Genomic DNA, 19,544 nt, shown 5'->3' on the forward strand with positions numbered 1-19,544 from the left:
ATACTTGATCAATTTATACCAGACAAAAAGCTGAGAACTAGCTTCCTTCAGAGTGCTGGCAAACTCCAAGCCTGACAAAGCAGTGTATCTTGAAACCCAGGTTTAGAGAAAGGGCTGGTTTCTGGGTAAACGAGCAGTGAAAATATAAACTGAGACCACTGTGGGGCATCAGAACCCCAGATTCTGACACGGCTGGGTGTGCTTTCAGGAAAAGTAAATGCTAATTTTAGAGACATCTAATGCGTCAGTTTTTCCCCAGGACTTTTATTCTTTGCATGAAGGCAATATGTGATCACATTTTACAAATGTCTGGACAGCAACCACTCTAAGAAATGAGCTCAAAATTACGTGGGATAAAATGCATTTCAAACAAAATATACAGAGTGATAAAGTTTTCTACGTAAGTTGATTTTACGGAAATTTTAAATAAAAATATCTTCCAACATGAAAATACGAAAAGTTCATTTATTTCTATAGGCAACCTCATTCAGAGTACAAAGTGATATGAATTTCTCAAAACTGTCACTGTACCTTTTACATATTTTTTAAGTAACTGATCTAAAAGCTGATAGAAGAATAAATTTGGTTTTGAAGAGCTGTCCAATAAACCGGATATACACTAATGCCATGCTATGACAGTTCTATTTATGAATCACAGCTGACACTACAGTAACATCACTTTATAAATCTCATGAGAATTTTAATATTTTACAATCAAAACATAAAACCGCCACTAGTACAGAGACTGTACGATTAGACAAATAAACAAGTATTAAATATTTTGCACAAGGCCTGAGTTCACTATAACACATTTTGATTTACAACTTCATCTCAGAAATCTGTACAGCAGTTAGAACTGTTTCAGAGAACTTAAAGACAATACAATTTCAGGGGCTTATTTGTTCTGTTGATACAAATGTGAGGCCTGGAAGGCAAGGGGATTTGGTGTATGAATCCAAGGTTTTACTGCCTTGTGTAATCTCCTTGTAAAGCAGTCAAAACCTAGTGGAAAGTAAGGTACAAGGCAGAACCTCACTTGAAAATCAGCTAACTCAGCTGAAGTTCTCCAGACAGGTTTCCCTCACAGCTATTTCAGAGTAATAGTTCACAATGAGTATATAAAATGCAGCATATCTCTTAACAAAGAACAAAAAAGGGTCACATATACAACAGGGTATTTTTTCTGTACTCCCCCTCCCCATATTTCTTTCACTGGAAATGGCACAAATCAGCGCTATCCCACCCACCCCCAATAAAAAACTCCTAATCAATAAACAAAGTTCACTCTAAAGTCCAAAAACTTCATCTGCAATGAGAGATCCAGTGTTCATAAACTTGTTTTAAAAACTTTCCTTTTCTGCTCAAGTCACGTAGATGTAGGCAGACTAAGCATGTAAATTTATAATAGACAACAAAAGTATCATATAATTGTTAGCCTGTATGGAAGCCTTGTGGAATTTGACTCAAATCTAACTTCTCATTTATTCATTGCTCTTTTGGTGCAATTGAACTGAAAAATCTAAAATCCTGTAATCTATACACACACTTACTTATCTATCTACAGACATAGATAACATTATAACAGGGGATATAATACAAAAGTTAACACATATTTTTCTTACTTTAAAAGGCCATTGGGGTATTTGTTAAAGTTCCACATAAATGTGAATCAGGTGCTGCTAAAAAGACAAAACTTAACGCAAAAGTAAAGTTTTAAATAATAAGGCTTGAAATGTTGTGCACCTATACATCCAAAAATTCAGCCTTTTACTTGGGGTACTCAGCCTCTGTGCAGACCTGTAAGGCCACAGCTTCTCTACAACATTTCTAATTCACATCACCATGGAGAGAGGAAGACATAGTATCTTCCTTAAAACAAACTAGGGCATTCTACTCATGTTCCCAGTAAAATTTCTCTCCCCATCTCCCAAATAATTGGTGGGCTCCTTTACCTTTCAAAAGACTCCTCTGCTACTGCTGTCCTCCTGCATGAGCAGGTTCCACAGGCTGTTCTGTGCCTTATTCACACCACTTGTGTGATGAAAAGGAGCAGAAAATCTGCTCCCTCCTCCCTCCTTGAAATGACACTTGTGCCATTTCACTCCCTGTTTCTCTCCTCTTGAGAGAGGCAGACCGAGGGGCTCCTAATCTAATCTGTAAATCAGTAGTTTCAAGGTTCCTCTCCATCAGACCCAGCAGAGAAGGTTTTTCAAGCCTCTTTAATACATTCCTTCTATCTAGCAAGATTAGTCTGTTTTCCAAGACTGAGTTTGCAGAGAATGCTTCAGAGACTTTCATACTTAAAACCAAATGGAACCAACAGTCCTAACATGGAAAACACCACTGTCTTGGTGCAGACACGTTCATTTAGCAAACACCAGAGCAGCCAAAGCACAACTGATGCTTATACTTAAGATGCAGCTAATTCCACTTCTTTTCTCCTTCTGTAGCAAACATAATATAGATAAACCAATTAAAGAATAGGAACTTACTCCCTTATCTTTACCTCTCCTTTACAAATGAATGTGAAGTAAGCCAGGTGGGCTGGGCAGTTCAGCCCAGACCCTGCTCTCATTTCCACAGTGGAATGAAGATCTGCTCACAGTGGGCGAGCACAGAAGGTGCACAGGGTGGAGGCTGTAAGGCGGTGATATGACCTGACAGGCTTCCACATTTTTTCCTTTAAATTAGGCTGACTGCAAAGGGCAGAAATTTTGTGTAATTTATAGTATTGTTCAAGGCATTGTAAAAAGAACTTAGGTTACTTTATCAGTAACAGAATTTGCAATTTCTTAATCAGATATCAATTTCAAACCTGCATTCTCCATTTTGTTTTGTATTAGGGCTAGACAGTCCCTCTGCTTCAGGCCAAGCTAGATATAACGCCGCTCTCCATCCAAGTCCAGAAACAGAAGGTCCCTGGAATGCCCACATTTTGTAACACTGTCCCTTCCTCTCACTCCTTCGCAAACAACTTGGATGTGAAGTACCCCTGTTGCTCTCAAACGATGCTATTCACTCTGGCCACAACGTGAGTCTTCCAGCCTCGTGCAGGGCCTCACAATGATGACTTGTAAGTGGAGAGATAGCTGGACAAGGCTTCCTAAAGAAAAACTGTTGTAGCAGGAGCCAAGTGGCACATGGCCTTAGGGTGACTTAGCTCTTGCAACTCCTCTTTCCTTTAAGTTAAGAAGAAATAATTAGGGAACTTCACACACAGCCATTTTCCTGACACACTAAGCAGGAAGCATCTACAAGGAAGAAGGATTTGACCCTCTCATTTTAACTGAAGTCACTTCTTTTTTATTTTTAAATAACTAGAAAATTTTGTTGTAACTTTCATCAGCACCCTTTTCAGTATTCTTTGTCGTTATTCTTCTACTCTCGTCATTCTGAAAATTGCAGCAAACGAGAAATCAAAATTATGTTCTCAAATATAAGTAGAAAAAGAAATCGTATTACTTGAGCCAGATAAAGATCTTATTCCATCACATTACCACTGCATAGAAAAGCCTCTCTTAATTTGAACTTGCAGGATTTTTTTGACTTTGTTCTTACAAATGAGATAATATTCTCAGATAGCCCATGCCAAAAGCACATACCCCAACCCCCACAGTTTAGAATGTCTACCATATAAAATCTGATCAATTTTTTTCATTTAGTTTTCCCTCCAATATGTTAAATTAATATCCAGTTCTGAAAAGCCCCCACTCCAGGGGGATCAGGGACTGAAACCCCAGATCAGGACACTGACATTTAAGACGGCCTTTACCACGGATGTATTAATTTAATACATTGTAGAGTCCTAAGAGATGTCATTTTTTATATTTCCAAATAATTTAGGGGAATACAGATTCAAGTAATTCTTCAAAGGCTTGCCTTAAGTTACCCTAACAAAATGTAGCTTTCAAAAGTTGACACAAAAGAAGACATTAGTGTGATTGAGAGTATAGAGTACTAGTAACTGTAAATGAACTTAAACAGTTTAACAGTTCTAGTATTGTCTTAAGTTTACACAGATATCTTAACATAACCTACAATGTTTACCATGAATATTAACAGCACATAAGCATCACAATGTGTTAGGTATTGTTTTCTAAACCACAATTTCACTGGTCCCAGGTATCTTAAAATAATAGGACTAAGGCAGCAGCTATAATACATAAACAATTCTTTAAGAAATATGCTTAATGCTATTACCGCTTAGAACCGTGGAAATATAACAAAATACAAGTCACATTTACAGCATAAGGCCCTTTGGTTTCTTAAGCAGCAAATGAAAGAACAATTTCTTCAGTGAAAGGCTTTGAAAAATAAAGCATGTAGGCTTTCCATAAAAAAGGTAACTAGTTCTTTCCTTCTCAAAATAGCCAGCTATAGTCTTCAAAATAGTACGTAAGAAAGCTCTTGAAATTCCTAGGAAAGAAAAAGTTAAAACCCAACAGTAGTATCTGACAGAGCAGATTCTATCATGGGCAAGCTGAACATACACCTTCTGGGAAGTAGTAGAAACCACTGTTTGGTTTTCCGGAGAGCTTTATTAAATTTGGAGTAATACAATAAAAAGGATCTGAAATACCTGTGTATTTACCATATATTCTAGAGCTTACAAATCTGTAATTGAGATCTTGTTTCATATTAATCTATCCTTCATAAGGACGTAAGTTAAAACAAAACTAAAATTAAATAGTTTATTCTAGTCAAGGCAATTTACGGCAGTCTGCTTTTTCACACAACCATGTGCAACTTGCATGAGGCAATCCTTTTCCATCTTCTCAACGGAGCCAAAAACTATGAAGTAATTCAAGATATTTCTGTGTAACTAAACAGTGTATGTTTAGTTACACTGAACTGCTTAGTTACACAGTTGGGGCAGTCACATCTGAATTTTACAGAGAACATTCTTTTTAGGAGGTTCCATAACTACTCATAGTCTTTTTTCACACCAGTTAGAAGCAGTATCAAATTAGCCAAAACACTGGAATATATAATAGATGTGATCAAGTCACCACAAGTATTTTAAAATCCTGCTTAAGTGGTATGTTGCTTTTGCTGTGGGGCTGGTAACAAGGATCTGGCATTACAAAACAGGTTGTAAGCCAGCATGACCATTGGAGCAGTGTTCTTACCCTGTCCCAAACTTGCACCAAATTTTAAAACAACTTCTTATGCCTCCTGAATCTTCTTGTAGTTTACTACCACCTTAATCACCTTATAAGAAAAGAGATACAAAATACTTTCTCTTCTTAGCCTCTTACACAGTTACTGGTTAAAGATCTTTCTATGTAACGTGGCTAACAAAACTTCTTGAGGCAGCTTAAGAATTTACTTTTTGCAAACTGTCATATGGCAAAATGACAGTTTGTGCCAAATTCATGCAACACAAATCATCAGTAAGAATTTAGCAGACACTGAAAGGACTGGCCTGCAGGATTGCATTCACTAGTGTTACTACCCCCTAAGCATTTTTGTTCAACTTAAGAAACAAAATTTTGTAGGAAATTTCATAGAAGTTGATTGAGTACACTTCTGCATAATTTTGAAATACTTAGCTGCTTCTTTTTTGATTGAGCATACGCATCCTACCTTCAGTGCTCTGATGTTCGGTAAAGAGACAGGAAATCTTTAGCATGTAAGATGACTTTGCACTTACGCAATTCCACTGCAGTATCAGGTGAATGCAAAATCAAGTCTTTTTTCCAGTGCAAAAGTCTTTACTCTGCTGGGCTGAAAGTTTCCCCAAGTCATGCTTTTACTAATCAAAAAAAGATGTTAATCAGCTTACCCATGATCCAAATTTCATCCATCTTTAAAAGAAGAAAACATTTTACCCAAAAAGATCTTTTAAGTCATTACTAGCTGAGCTGCTGTTTGTCATTGTGTTCGCCGGTTGTGCAAAGTTCTGAGGAGCAAAGAAAGGATTACCCTGTATACCAAAGCCAGGCTGTCCTATCATGTTCATCTGAGGTCCCAAGACTGAACTGCTCGCACTTGGGGACCCTTGTGGGGGTACAAACTGATTAACCCACTGGCTTGATTTCTGTTGAGCCAACTGTTTCATACTAACTTTGGGTTTTTGAGGACCAAAAAGATTATCTAAAGCAGACATATCTGGGGGTCTGTTTTGTTGCGTCAGTGGAGACATCGCAGATGCAGCATTCATAGGACTGTAATTTGGCATATTGGCAGTTGGTACAATGTTCATCTTGGTTGTTCCTGTTGCACTTGGACCACTGAAGAAATTCTGAGTGGTGGGACCAGCTCCCATACTGAATCCAGCAGTCTGGAAACCCATAGTCGGATTTAGTCCGTTTGTTATATTTCTCTTTGTGTTGTCAATAGGTGATGAAAATCCCATTCCAACACCCATAGAAGGGACAGAAGAGAAGCTGTTTGAAGATGCAACTTTAGCTTTGTTGATAGAATGGCTAGTCAAAGATGACATATTATCTATCAAGGTATCTGTCAAGTCTTTTGTCTGCAAAATACATAAAATGCAGTTAAACGCTTTTCCTGTACAAACACGAGCAGTCTTTATCATCGCTCCTGCAGAAGTGGCATTCATTTTTCAGAAATTAGAATTTAATGCATGGAATTGGGCATGAAATGTAATTATACACAAAAGCAATTAGGTCATTTTCATTCTTTGCTACTTAGAACTAATCGTTATGCAGCTTTGACAGCTAAGACAATACACTAAGTACTACTGTGACATTTGCTTACATGCCCCATTCGTATCCCCAAGCCCTTTATATATTTAGTTAATAAACTCTTCAGAGCAAACCCCTTTTTTAATATGTGTTTTTTCCTTATCTAGAACAATGGCCTTCCAATAATAATTATTCCTTTGGACACTCCTGCAATTTAGAAAGTGGGAAATATTGCTAATGATGCAAATGGAAGGCAGATCAAAATTTATTTTAGTTTTTCTCAGCTGTGCCATTGTACTACTAGTGAAAATAAAGGTGATTCACAGGAGAAAAACATGCTAAATGCATACAGACTTGAAAGGAAAAAGCACCACAGCTCCAATGGAAACACTGCAGTAGTTTGTTCTTTCTCACCTGCTTCACTGGAGGTGTTATTGCAGTTGCTTGTGGCTTGAGAGGTTGCTGGCTTTTCAGTTTCTGTGCCTGTTCTTGTTCTTTAGCTAACTTTTGCTTCTCTTCAAGTGTAAGTGATGCCTTTAAAAGGGAAAGTACTGACACTAAGTTGCACAGAATGGGTATTCTTACATTGATATTTTTATTTCATAAACAGCACTGCCATTTCAATAATATGTGATAGAACAATACATATTATTTCACAAAAGGGAAAGTGGATAAGCACGAAATCTATTATAAGATTTATCATATTGCTAAAAAAGTACTTAAAGCAAATAAATACAATATTAAGTAGCATAATGAGAAATTTGAGCAGATGTCAAATAAAGAGGCATCACAACAAAACTATTTTAGCTTTGTCTTCTTAATGTTGGGCATAAGAAAAAGTGTTCTTCACAGTTTTTGTTTTTATATGGTTACCAACTGGCACTTGATACAGAACTGCAACTGACCATGGAGTTGGAAAGGGAATTTTATTCTAAGATTGCTTAAGAGGCTTTTCAGGATTTTAACTCTACTTTTGTTAACGATGAAGGATAAAATCATAAAATCATTCCCCCTTAGTCTAAAATTAGTGAGAGGGTTCAGATAACTAGAAATGGAAATGATAAAATGTATAGATTCTGGGGAGCCATTTACATAACTAATAGTATGAAAAGAATTTTACAATAGTTTATACTTATGTTTAATATTCTCTGTCATGTCATGCTTTTTCTTTGCTTTTGTATTCATCCCCATATTGACTGTTCATTTTCACTTAACTTTGAATTGTAAGGTAAATGTTAGTCTCTGCTACTACGTGAAATTCTGCATCTTAGTGTCTTCTCTGTTTGTGATCTTATCATAAAGTTGCCTATTTTGATTTTCCTATCTAAATCCACTGCTGAAATTTCAGTTTCGTTGAAATCTATAATTAAGGAGAAAGAAAATGACCAAAAATTTATAATCCTAATGCTGCCTACTTTGTGCAAAGCTATTTTCAAGCAAAGGCTTTCACAGAAATTCAAGGATATGATTTGAACATTTTCCAGTGGACCTTCACACGTGACTATATATGGTGCTGTGCTACACAAAAGCAGTTAGTTTTTCTTTTAAAGCTTTAAATATGGTAAATATTTACACATACTCTTTTTACGCAACAGTATCAGCCTTGTATTAAACAGACAGATGTAACAGGATTCCAAAACAAAGTAAAACACACCTTTTTCTGTTTTGATGACATCTCATTCTCTTTACTATCAGATGCACTAGTTAGAAGGTCAGTTCCACTAGTATTGAACACCTTGTCAATCTGTTTAAGTTCACAGAAACAAAACTTAGTTATTTGAAATGTTCTAATTTAACATAACATAAATATTGGCTAAGTAATTTTAAATTTAAAATTTCTATATGTAACGCAATAAAATATTGTTGCTTACCTGATTACTTGTACTACTAGATCTTGCCTCTTCAGACACACTCATTTGGTTAGCAATATCCAAAGATCTATATAATGCAGAGTATACATTTTACAAAAAGGTAACTTTGCAGTCACATCCACAACACTAACTCAGCAATGCAGATTATTCTTCTGCATTTAAATAATACCAAAAAATTGCATTTTGAGAGCACTGCCATTTTTACATAACGCTTGCAGGAGACTGGAAAATGTTAATATTCTAAATTGTAAAGATTTCCTAATGATCATTTCACACGGTCTTAGTTCCTCCTTCTGAACGGGGTGACACAGACTTTGGGTGGCCCAAGTTAATTTGACTCAGAAATCTCACCTCGTATCAGACTCCATAAAATAGCTCTAAATATCTTCAAGTATCACTGCCTTCTAAAAGGCTGCAATGTTTATGTTTCTCCAGTATGGTGAATGTTCTCAATAACTACAGAAAAGCAACTTAGCATACAGAAGCAAGACATAAACTGTACTAGTGGAGCTCAGTATGAACTTTTACATTTAATGAATTAATTAAAAATTATTGACTCAAAATAATAAACTGTGACTGAACTGTATAAAAGGATTTTATTCTATAAAACTATTGACATCACAATACTATTATCATTCTAGGACTAATAAATCTTAGCTGACAACTGTGCTTATCTGAGGTAATTCTCAACTACTGAAGTAAGAATTACCTAGATTTTTTATTGCTATGGCTAGAGTTTTCTCTCATTTGCTAAAAAATTAACTGAAATTTATCTCTGCTCACTTGTTCCTTCCCTAATACACATGTAAATAAACACTTACTTCTGTTGCTCTTGCATGACATGAAGTTGCTCCAGTTTTGTTTTATGTTCTGCCTCCAATCTATTAAGCATATCTTTTATAACACAAATAAAAGAATTGAACTGTAAAAGAAATATACAAGAAGTCTGGATTTTGCAGTGATGGAATTCAGACATGTATAACTTAAAAGGCAATATCTCATCAAACTTACAATACACAGTCTCAGATAAACTGCACATTTTAAAATAATTTATAATCCACCTTTGTATCTTCCATTAGATACCCAACTACAAGCAGAGTGTAACTCAAAACAGTGAAAAGTATGTATTGCAAAAAACCGCCCAAACAGTGGGGCAACCCAGACAAAAAACCCACAGATGAATATTACCAGATTAATTTTCAAAAAAATTCCTATGATTGCACTCCTACATTATCTGCAACATTTACAAACAAGAGCAAGGGAGAAACATTAAGTTGTACTTTAGCTTTTAATCTGCATTGTAATTATGTTAGTGGCTAACTGCTTTTGCAGGATATTTGGAAGGTGATAGTATTAATTTTGAAATTTTATACTAGATAAGTTAAATCCACTGAAAAATAACAAGCTTTAAACACGCAAATACAGTAATACTGGCAGGTTTTTTGGTTTTGTTTGTTTGCTTTTACAACAGACAGAAACATACAGTAGTGTATGAATTTTTCTCTGACAACAGTTTAAATCTATTTTCTGCCAATTTATCAAATAAAAGCATGCAACATAGTCATGTTCCTACCTGATTGAGATTAAGATTATTCTCAATACTAAGAGGAATCAGATGGGGCAATACTTTTCCTGCAAGCTGTTCTTTGGTAATTCCCAGCTTCTTATGAGTAAATGTACATTTGTAAATACCTGACATAAAACATCAAAATAGCAAAAATTGTTTAGTAAACGGTGTGAACAAAGTAGCCCAAGTATATAAAATTGATTTCAGCCCATCAATTCCAAACTAGGGTTCACTTATCCACTGTATCCACATAGAATTCAGGAGTAATACAACTGAAGTAAAAGAGGTACTGTCCCTCATTCTCAGACAGCAAATACAAGTCAGCGCTGCAAGGATTAAGGGAAACGGGCAGCTTTAAATTTGTACTGATAGATGCTCTCTTGCTGATTTTGAGCAAATCAAAATAATGCTACCATCACATATTATTACAGTGTTTAATGGGGGCTGCTGCCAGTACAGCTCAGCTTGTTGTTACAAATGGTCTTCTGTCTACTACTTTGTTGTAAGAGAAATGGCCACTGTCTTCCAGACTTGGCCACGCAGTCACACCTCTTGGCACTGACTCTGGTCATCTGGTCTCCTTGAGCCCATTCCAGTTGTTAAAAACACACATCCTGAGTTAGGCAAGCACCAGAGTGGCACAAGGAAAGCACAACTGGGAGTGAGGCTTCCCCTTCCAGAAGTAACAAGCCATTAGGGTTTGTCAACTATTTTGTGAAACCTCACCCAGACTACGCTCTATTTCAGTGCAAAGGCAGCCGTGTTTGCTTACATGTCCAACAAAATGAGTCTAACAAAACCTGCAGTGAAGAGCAGTAGATTTGTGTACAATCATTTATATTATCTGACATGCAAGAGTGGTAAGAGAAGGCAATAGTAACATCTTAAAACCTCCAGCAGCATCTGAAAGAAGACAGACCATATACTCTTTCAAGGAAAACAGCCTCTCTGGCTGCATGGACCATACAGTCCATGAAAGTGTCACTGCCCAAGAACTGCAATGAGTACTCAGAACTGCATTGGGTCTTGAAGACTACAAATACATGTACTAGTGTTTGGAAGTACCCGCAATACATAAGGTAACTAAACAGGGGCATACTTACAGGAAGGTTTTAGCAGTCATTTTAGCGATACCCTATGTAAACATTATCAATGATAATATAGAAAGCTTTCATATTTACAACATCAAAGCACAAAAGAGGAGAAAGTTGAAAGTATTAATTACCTAAAATTCCCATTAGCACTGCAGGTTCCTTGGATGGAATTTGTTGTAGGAAGGGCAAAATATCATCAAGCACAAACCATTTATCCAAGTACTCCAAAATCTTGCCTAAGCACACTAGTGAGTTTACCCGGACCTGTGAAGTATGATAAGAATTAAACAAACTGTTTACTATATTTTTGCCTAAGGAAAAAAAACGCTTACAGAACTCATACTTAGAAGAAAACAGGCGCTACTGAAACTACAACCTTCATATCTGAAAATTCAAGACAAGTTAAAAAACCTCTTTTGTGTCATAAAAGGAAAATACATATAGTTACACACTGCTCACAAAGCCTTGGCTTTTCTGCATGACAAACACTGTTAACATACATTATTGTGGAATACACTTCAAGAATTTTTACAGTATTATTAACACAATAAGTTGTTAACAACTTTAAAAATTGTTAGAGTGAAAAAGTAAACAGTGCTTTTGTATTTGTAGAAAGTAAAAAAAAAAACCTCAAAAAGAAAACAGAGCTTTTTGGGCTCTGTTTTCATCAGCAACAAAGCTGATGGGCTTTACTTTAAAGACACAACAGCAGAAAAGCCAAAGTAATTAAAGGTAACAACATCTTCTGAGAAGTGACAGATAAAATTATTAGGATACTTACAGCAAGAGAGGAAGTTTGCAAACATGCATTTTTAATTCTTGGAATTAATGAATTTTTCATTGATGGGTAATCTATCAAATTGGCAAACGTAGGAATTATATTTAGGCAAAGCTCCTATAAAAAAAAATTCTGCATAAGTTTAAAAAGAAACATGCAAGTTTATTATAAAATTAGTACTAATATTACTCAAGATCAAAATTAGTTTAAAATGTCTTCTTAAGCTTTCCTTTTAAGGAAATATTTAAGGAAATATCATGTTCAACTAAGCTGACCTTAATCTATCAGACTCACTTAAAAATAGCCAGAATAATAAAGCATCATGATATGTATATAGAACGTTGGAAAATAGATTTAAAAAAGAGTATTCATAAATTTATAGTAAAATATTTGGATAACAAGAATATCTTACATTTTCACAAAACACCTTTAAATAAAAACCTGCTTTTATTACATTGAACTTTAACATTTTCCTACATAAGTCAAGCAAATTTGAATGAGTACTATCAACAACACTGCAGCAGCATAATAAGCTGAAAGATAAAGGAGCATATCTAGAGTAAATATACTTAAGCAATAGAGAAAAAAAAAATACCCAATTTCAGACCAATCTCAAAAAAATGAGAGACAGCAGTATTAAGTATATGCTGCAAATAAATACCTGAGTAACCAAACTACTAATGCAGAAAAGACTCACGCCAGGTATTTAGAAACAAAACCCTTTCTCCATAATATTGCAAAGGCTTTGCAAAGGTAAAAGCCACATCTCATTATCCAAATCCTTCTTTAAGAAATATTTTGTTTGTGTATCTCCCCCTCCCACTCTTGAATGCCTTTGGGTAACTGGAATTTAATTCCAGTAGAAGAATGTTTTTAAAAAAAAGAACCTTAGAAAGGTAGAGAAAGCATAAAGAGAAAAATTAAAATATGGGTACATAAAAATGTCACCAGAAGGTATATTAATATGATTTTACAGCAAATCAGGTCTTCCAAGGTCAGCACGCATGTTCTTACCAGTAGGACCTCAGAATAAGCCACCTCTCATTGACTGGTAAGAGCATGCATGCCTGCATACTTTCTGCTGCACAGGCAATGTAGTATAAATGCACATCCTACTTCTTTCTATCGTGGCTAGTAGGAATTTAGGATAAGAGCAGTAGAACAACAGTCAAGTGGTTATTCCCTGGAAAATAAGGGAACTAAATTTCATTTTACTAAAACAAGTTTTCTTTAATAAAACATTACTCTCTTTCAACATTCAGGATTATTGCTCGGCTTTAGCTTTTTTTTTTCAAGTAAACACACACATGAGTATACAAAAAGCTGGCACATCAGCTTAAAGAAAAGAGAAAAAAATTGTTTTAAATAAAGGCTGCAGTTACTATACCTGGATCTGAATTGAAGGTGCTTCCAAGGCTCTATAAACCATTGGTAGAACACTGTTCTTTATTTCATCTGGTGGAGTTTTGGTTAGAAGCAAGTCCATTTTTTGCAGGAAGATCAACAAGATCTATTAAAAGAAAGACAATTCAGAAGCCAAAAGTTTTAACTCCAGAAACACATACTTAAAATTTAAAGTGTGTTGTATCATATCACAAAAACTTCAGAAGTTTTCTTGTAACTCAGTAAATGTGATCACTTACCATGTTGCTTGCCTGAAGGCATGGAAGACAAAAAACACTTTGACATATTATTGCATTTTAAAAACAGCAAATACAAATCAAACAAAATATGCATGTTCTAGACTAATCCTTCTGGAATAAGAAATCATAACGGCTACGGAAGGAATTCTTGTTTCTATTTACAACATGGTCTTTTGTTAAAATCCACCCACAGAAAATCTTTATACACACATCCTCTTGAAAAAGCTAAACTTTCAAAAAACTATGGCTCAAATGCTGTCCCCTCAAAGCATTTGATCACAACTTCACATATAAAAGCGGTATTCCACCTGTATCTAGAATCAAAATAGGGACGCAATGAAAAGAACGTTACAGCTACTATATGGACACAAAATACCTTTATTCTATTTCACAGGGAAATTGTGTATCATAAAATGACAAATCCCAAACAAAAAAATTCACATCACGTTAACCTAAAAAGCAACACTAGAATAGCATATTTACATATTGGATTCACCTTGCTTAGGCTTAGCCATCTAAAAGTTAGCTGCTATTCTAACTTACTCATCCAGGCTTAGTCTCCAATACAGAGCGTGATGTAACTCTTAAGACTCATGTCTCATCTCAGATAGGTGAGACAACGTGCTACAGGTGACTCTGACTATCCATCGCTATCTAGACTCCTTTTAGAAAATAGGTTAGTCTAGGTGGATAAATCGTGGTGAATGGTACCACATTAATAATAAAAAGCCAAGTATTTAATAGGAGGAAAAGATTTCATGCTTCTATGTCAAATAAACAGAAGCATCAAAGTGTAGAAGTAAAAGTGTACCAAGACCACATTAAAAGTTTCCCCCTTTCATTTGCTTTCCTTTACAGGGAAGAAAAAGAAATTCTTTTAAACTGCAGCTAATGTGTGTTTGCTTATTGTATATTTATAATTACCTAAACTGTACACATACACACACATACTCACTCAATCATTCCATGAACATTAATTCTGATGCAATATCCCCAAATTTGGGAGAATAGGGTGAGATGGACCAGATCAGTTCTAAAGTTAAGATTTTACAATTATTCTTGAATAAGGAATTTTTATTTGTCCTAAACTTGGCTTTTTCAAACCTACATGCGCTCATAACACTGTTCTTCTCTCATGTAGCAACCCTGTAATACTGTGACATGACATTTTCTATGTTAGTTAAATGTATAGTTTTGGAGGATAGTCTGATTATTCCTGCAAATTTGAAAAGGACATGAATGAAACCTGTTATTTAACAACTAGAAAAGCTCCTTTGAAGTAAGAACCAGACATTTGAACATGTAACAGACTGCTTTTAAGTTAAACGTGGTACTATATAGTCATTTAGATTTCACAGAAGCAGTTCAGCTGTTTTCCACGGGTTGTCAATGCTTTTCAACTAAGATAACATAAAGCTGAATCGCTTTTGATATCTCTCTCTACCGTCTTTAACTAGAAAGTGGTTCATGCTGTTCCAATGAACCCCTTTTATTTTTAGCTTTCTAAGGTCATATTTGATACTTTCTATCTATCTAAGTAGAAACTAAGATTTTAACAGTCACAGATTCACATGCACCAGCTAATAAGCAAGCAGCAGCAGTTGCACTCTAAACAATAACGCTAAAGATGTGCTTCATTCATTAATACAGAGCCCGGTACTTGTCAGGGTACGCTTTGGTGTTCTGAATTAGAATATGAATTCACAGCACATCATATGCTAACTCTCTATAGATTCCCCTAGATATAAATTAAGGGTTTGTCTACACTGGGAAGCTATGTCATAGTAAGCTAGGATGTTAATTTACAGCACACCCGTTACTCCACGCTAACTCCCAGAGTACGAAGTGGATGACTGGTTTAAATAAATATTCCATTTTCATATTATAAATTCCCTCACACAAAGACACTATGAACACTGGATAATAATTTCTTCATACTGAATTACAGCAGCTTCCCTATGATACATTCACTTCCTAGCTCAAGTAGCCTATGAAAGCCAAGCAACAGACCCCTCACACAAATCTAAAACATCTTGAGAGAGCGTTTGGAAGAAACACTGGCACTTTCCCCATCCGCCCCTCTCCATGAGTTACAAACACACAGGAACTGAACGTTTTTGCCTTGCACAAAGAGAGTCAGATCTAGAATTCTGACTGAATCCTCTGGCAGCCTGAACCTTTTTTTTTTTTTTTCCTAAATTGCTGGTATATTAACTTTGAAAACCTGTCCAAGATTACTTAAACTTTGCCATACTAAAAAGACCACAGAAATAATGGTAGAAAAAGCCATCTAGTACTTAGTGTGCATTAAAAACATCACCATAAGAATTTAATATGTAGTATCTAGAAAGCTAGTGAAAAACTTCGCAAAGCTTGCTCTTTATGAGCTGACCCCAAGTCTGTATTTTGCTTCCCTCATTTCTCAAGAAATAAAACAGCTTTTGTGCCCATTATGCTCCAGATATAACTTTGAGACAAACTTTTTGCTGTGAGGATTGTCTCACAAATCTGATGTTAAAGGTAGCAAAACACAATGTTACCTTTTAGGATGAAACGGCACAAATAAGATGTTCACTGGCTTTTGGTTGGTTAGAGGTTTAATTTTTTCAAAACAACAACAAAGCTAACATAAAGCCTCAGTGTACCGAAAGTAAACAGCATTAAGTAATTCTAATTTTCTGAGGTATTCTCAGTTACACAACTGTCCCCCTTCCCCCCCTCCGCAGTATAATGAGAGTTCTCTGATCCGGTTTTCTGAAACCCAGAAATAAAAGATCTTCTTGTTCATTCCTGTGTTTATCTTGCCCCTTAAGTGCTCTGCAGAGAAATAATAGCATCCTGCAGTAAAACAAGGTGAGCTAGTAGGAATGCATAGCTGCCTTTTATCTGTGGAGGCACAATGCCTAGCTTAGTGACAGAATTCTCAGGAATCATCATGCACATGGTGTTGACAAAAGGATGCAAATGTTTTGCTCCTTTACAGTAATGATAATGTCTTACTACTTTTATGCATGTAAACAACAGAAAAAAGCATATTTTACTTACACAATACATTTGTCAAAATGAAACTAATTCAGAAATTTGTGCACAGCCCTCCAATAAATACTATTTTATTATTATCAATAAACAACACTTTTAAGAAGTGCCAAAGTTATAACTTTTCCACCCCATGATCCCAGTGCCAGCAATCTGGATACAAGAAAAAAGAAAAAAATCATAGGTTCAGCTACTGGTAGAGTATGTGCAAACGTTGTACTGTACAACCCTGCTCAGTTAGGCTAGGTAAGTGATAAAATGCTTACAAATATACCTTCTACAACCAACCAAAAATAAGAATTGAGTGGTAAATTAAATGTTTCCTTTTTTGCTAATCTAATCTCATCTATAAATGCAAATATACCCTCAGAAAACCCATCTAAAAAAGCAGGGGTAGAGGCCTTGTGAATTTCCTGGAAAAAATCTATTTTGTATGAATCAAGACTGACTGCCCGGACAACTACAGAGCAGGCTGGGCAATCAGTGTGAAGCTGCAAAAGGGAAATAGAATAATTAGTCATTTTTCAGGGGAAAAAACACCAAAGAGAAAAATTGTAATCTGAACAATATTAACATACCTGGATTGGTTCTTGCTGCTTAAAAACAGGACCAAGATCAGGCAGAATAAGCCTGATATATTCTTCTTTGGTGCATTCCTCAGCAATTAGGAGAACATTAGGCAAGACAAAGGGTACCATATCCGGATTCACAAATTCAGAAGTCAAGCAAGGCAAAATTCGCTGAATTATAACACGCTAAAAGAAAAAAAGCAAGAATGCATCACATTGTACTGCATTGCAGTAAGTTACTATCATGCCAGCTCAACAGCTTTTGTATTATATTTACAAAAAAGCAGACAGACAATTTTCAACTTTGAACTCTTATTTTCACAGTATACTCTAGCTAATTTACACTGTGCTACTTTGCTTACTTTTCTCTGTTTGCACTCAAAACATAACTGGAGACTGTAACAACTGCAAAGGTCAACAAAAATCAATTAACTGTACAGAAAATAGGACTTTCAGCCACATACATGAATTATGAAAACCTTATTCTATATGCTTTCTTAAAAAAGACCCTTAAAAAAGACCCTATCACCCCCAGAAAATAATCAGTTTTTCTATACCCCATCACTCACTTAACAAACACATAATCCTACTATACCTCCCTGTAAAACTCCAGGTACATTCCCTAAATGGGATTCTGCTAAGAAATAAGTATTTACACTGTGGATGTCTACTGTAGAGTTAGACATCCTTAAATGCTTTTGAAGTCAATAAAGAGAAATACACAGTTCAAGGGCACAGTCCCTTCCCTCATAAAATATACTTTCAAAAAAAAAAAAAAAAAAAGAATGCCCTAAAGGCGATTAGGTCTGTCAGTGGCTGTCTAAACTTAGGTGAAATACATCCCATCTATTTCCAAATTCAAAGGATCAACAATTTCTGATCAAAGGAAAAAATTACTAAATTAAAAAGAAGAGAGTATTAAACATGAAGTCTGAATTTTGCACTGTGTAGTTCAAAACAGAATTAAAAATAAAGAAATTTAACGCAATGGTTGAGAAGCTCAGCTATTCTATTATGTATTAAACTAATACTATTTTTCTATTACATATGCATTATGCCTTATATAAATTAAAGAATACCACAAAAGGAAAAGGAGTCAGTCTAGACATAGTGTCTAACTCTACACAGAAGAAATCTGTAATGACAGACATTTGCCTTTGAGGCTTCTGGGCACTGCTAGCACAAGAAAGCACTTAGTCTGTTGAGGGAAGGAAGCTTTGCATCATTCAACATTAAAGTACTGCCTTGCTATGAAAAAACTTGAAGCAATCTTATTGGGAGAAAAGGTGGCAAGATGACTTCAAAGAGCTATGATAAAATCTGGAAACAAAGGGAAAGCCTTGTAAGTGGAGGGAAGACAACTCCCTTTCAAAGCAGGATGAACTACAAGAGGACATGCAAATGATGGTGCCTTACACATACTGATAGCACAATTTGACATGTTCCATTTAAAGAATTATTGATAGCTGAGGAGTATTTCCACACCAATTATTTTCTAATCTTCCCTTCTTTCCTACTGCTCCATTCTGGCAGTCTCATGGCAGTCTGCTATGGTACAGTGCTACACAAAATCCAGCATTACAAGATTTAGAATGTTAACAGATGTTCACATATTTTTAAACTGTTTCAAGACATCATACAGACATACCTTAGGTAGTTTTGGCAGAACCTTTGGTAGGCCTTTAAAAAACTGTGATTTCTGAAGGTTATCCCTTTGAAATAATGAATCAAAATACTGAAGCGTCATTGCTCCTACATCATCGAAGAATGGTATCTAAAAATAAGATTAAAAGCTTGTGATCTGGAGGGAGACAACATTAACACTGTTACAAAGATTCCAAAAGATAATCATCTGTTCACCTTTTCAATGCACTATAGTAAACCTTTACAACAATGTGCCTGCAACTAACAATTAGAAAAGTACATTTTTACATTACTAAGTAGTATAATATTCACAGATAAAAGTTAATTATTAAGATGGAATTCTCCTAGCATTTTAAAGAAACCCATGCATGTTATATGCACCTAGTTAACTTACTGTATGTGAAATAATTTTTTGTCTACAAAAAATGGAATGAAAAGTAAAAACCTTGATTAAAAGTTCTGCTAGGAATAATCATGCTACTTAATATTACAACAAAGCATTACCTACTAGGCCATCCAGATCTGGAAACTTACAATGAATCAACAAGCATTTATATGCAATAAATGTGTAATTACATAAATTTCTCTGCAATGTTCAGACACACTTGTAAATCCTGTCCACTATAATTTCTCACATGATCTCCCATGTTTGCATTACTTCAGCAGAGAGGGCACAGGCCATCTTAAGTATT

The 19,544-nt window shown here is 35.4% G+C and overlaps 1 protein-coding gene across 1 annotated transcript in view; it reads right to left on the reverse strand.

The window, feature by feature from the left end:
- Positions 1-244: 244 nt before the first annotated feature.
- Positions 245-19,544, reverse strand: part of SCYL2 (SCY1 like pseudokinase 2) — a 40,337-nt gene continuing 21,037 nt past the window's right edge. The window contains exons 8-18 of the mRNA XM_052774366.1: positions 18,857-18,982; positions 17,218-17,394; positions 13,348-13,470; positions 11,964-12,077; positions 11,314-11,446; positions 10,095-10,213; positions 9,343-9,443; positions 8,522-8,588; positions 8,305-8,394; positions 7,065-7,184; positions 245-6,478 (exon numbers count right to left, since the gene is read on the reverse strand). Of these exons, the coding sequence (XP_052630326.1) occupies positions 5,828-6,478; positions 7,065-7,184; positions 8,305-8,394; positions 8,522-8,588; positions 9,343-9,443; positions 10,095-10,213; positions 11,314-11,446; positions 11,964-12,077; positions 13,348-13,470; positions 17,218-17,394; positions 18,857-18,982 (1,821 nt within the window). The 3' untranslated portion in view covers positions 245-5,827. The remainder of the gene's footprint in view (positions 6,479-7,064; positions 7,185-8,304; positions 8,395-8,521; positions 8,589-9,342; positions 9,444-10,094; positions 10,214-11,313; positions 11,447-11,963; positions 12,078-13,347; positions 13,471-17,217; positions 17,395-18,856; positions 18,983-19,544) is intronic.

This window comes from Harpia harpyja, chromosome 23, assembly GCF_026419915.1.
Source record: "Harpia harpyja isolate bHarHar1 chromosome 23, bHarHar1 primary haplotype, whole genome shotgun sequence".
Taxonomy (NCBI): Eukaryota; Metazoa; Chordata; class Aves; order Accipitriformes; family Accipitridae; genus Harpia; species Harpia harpyja.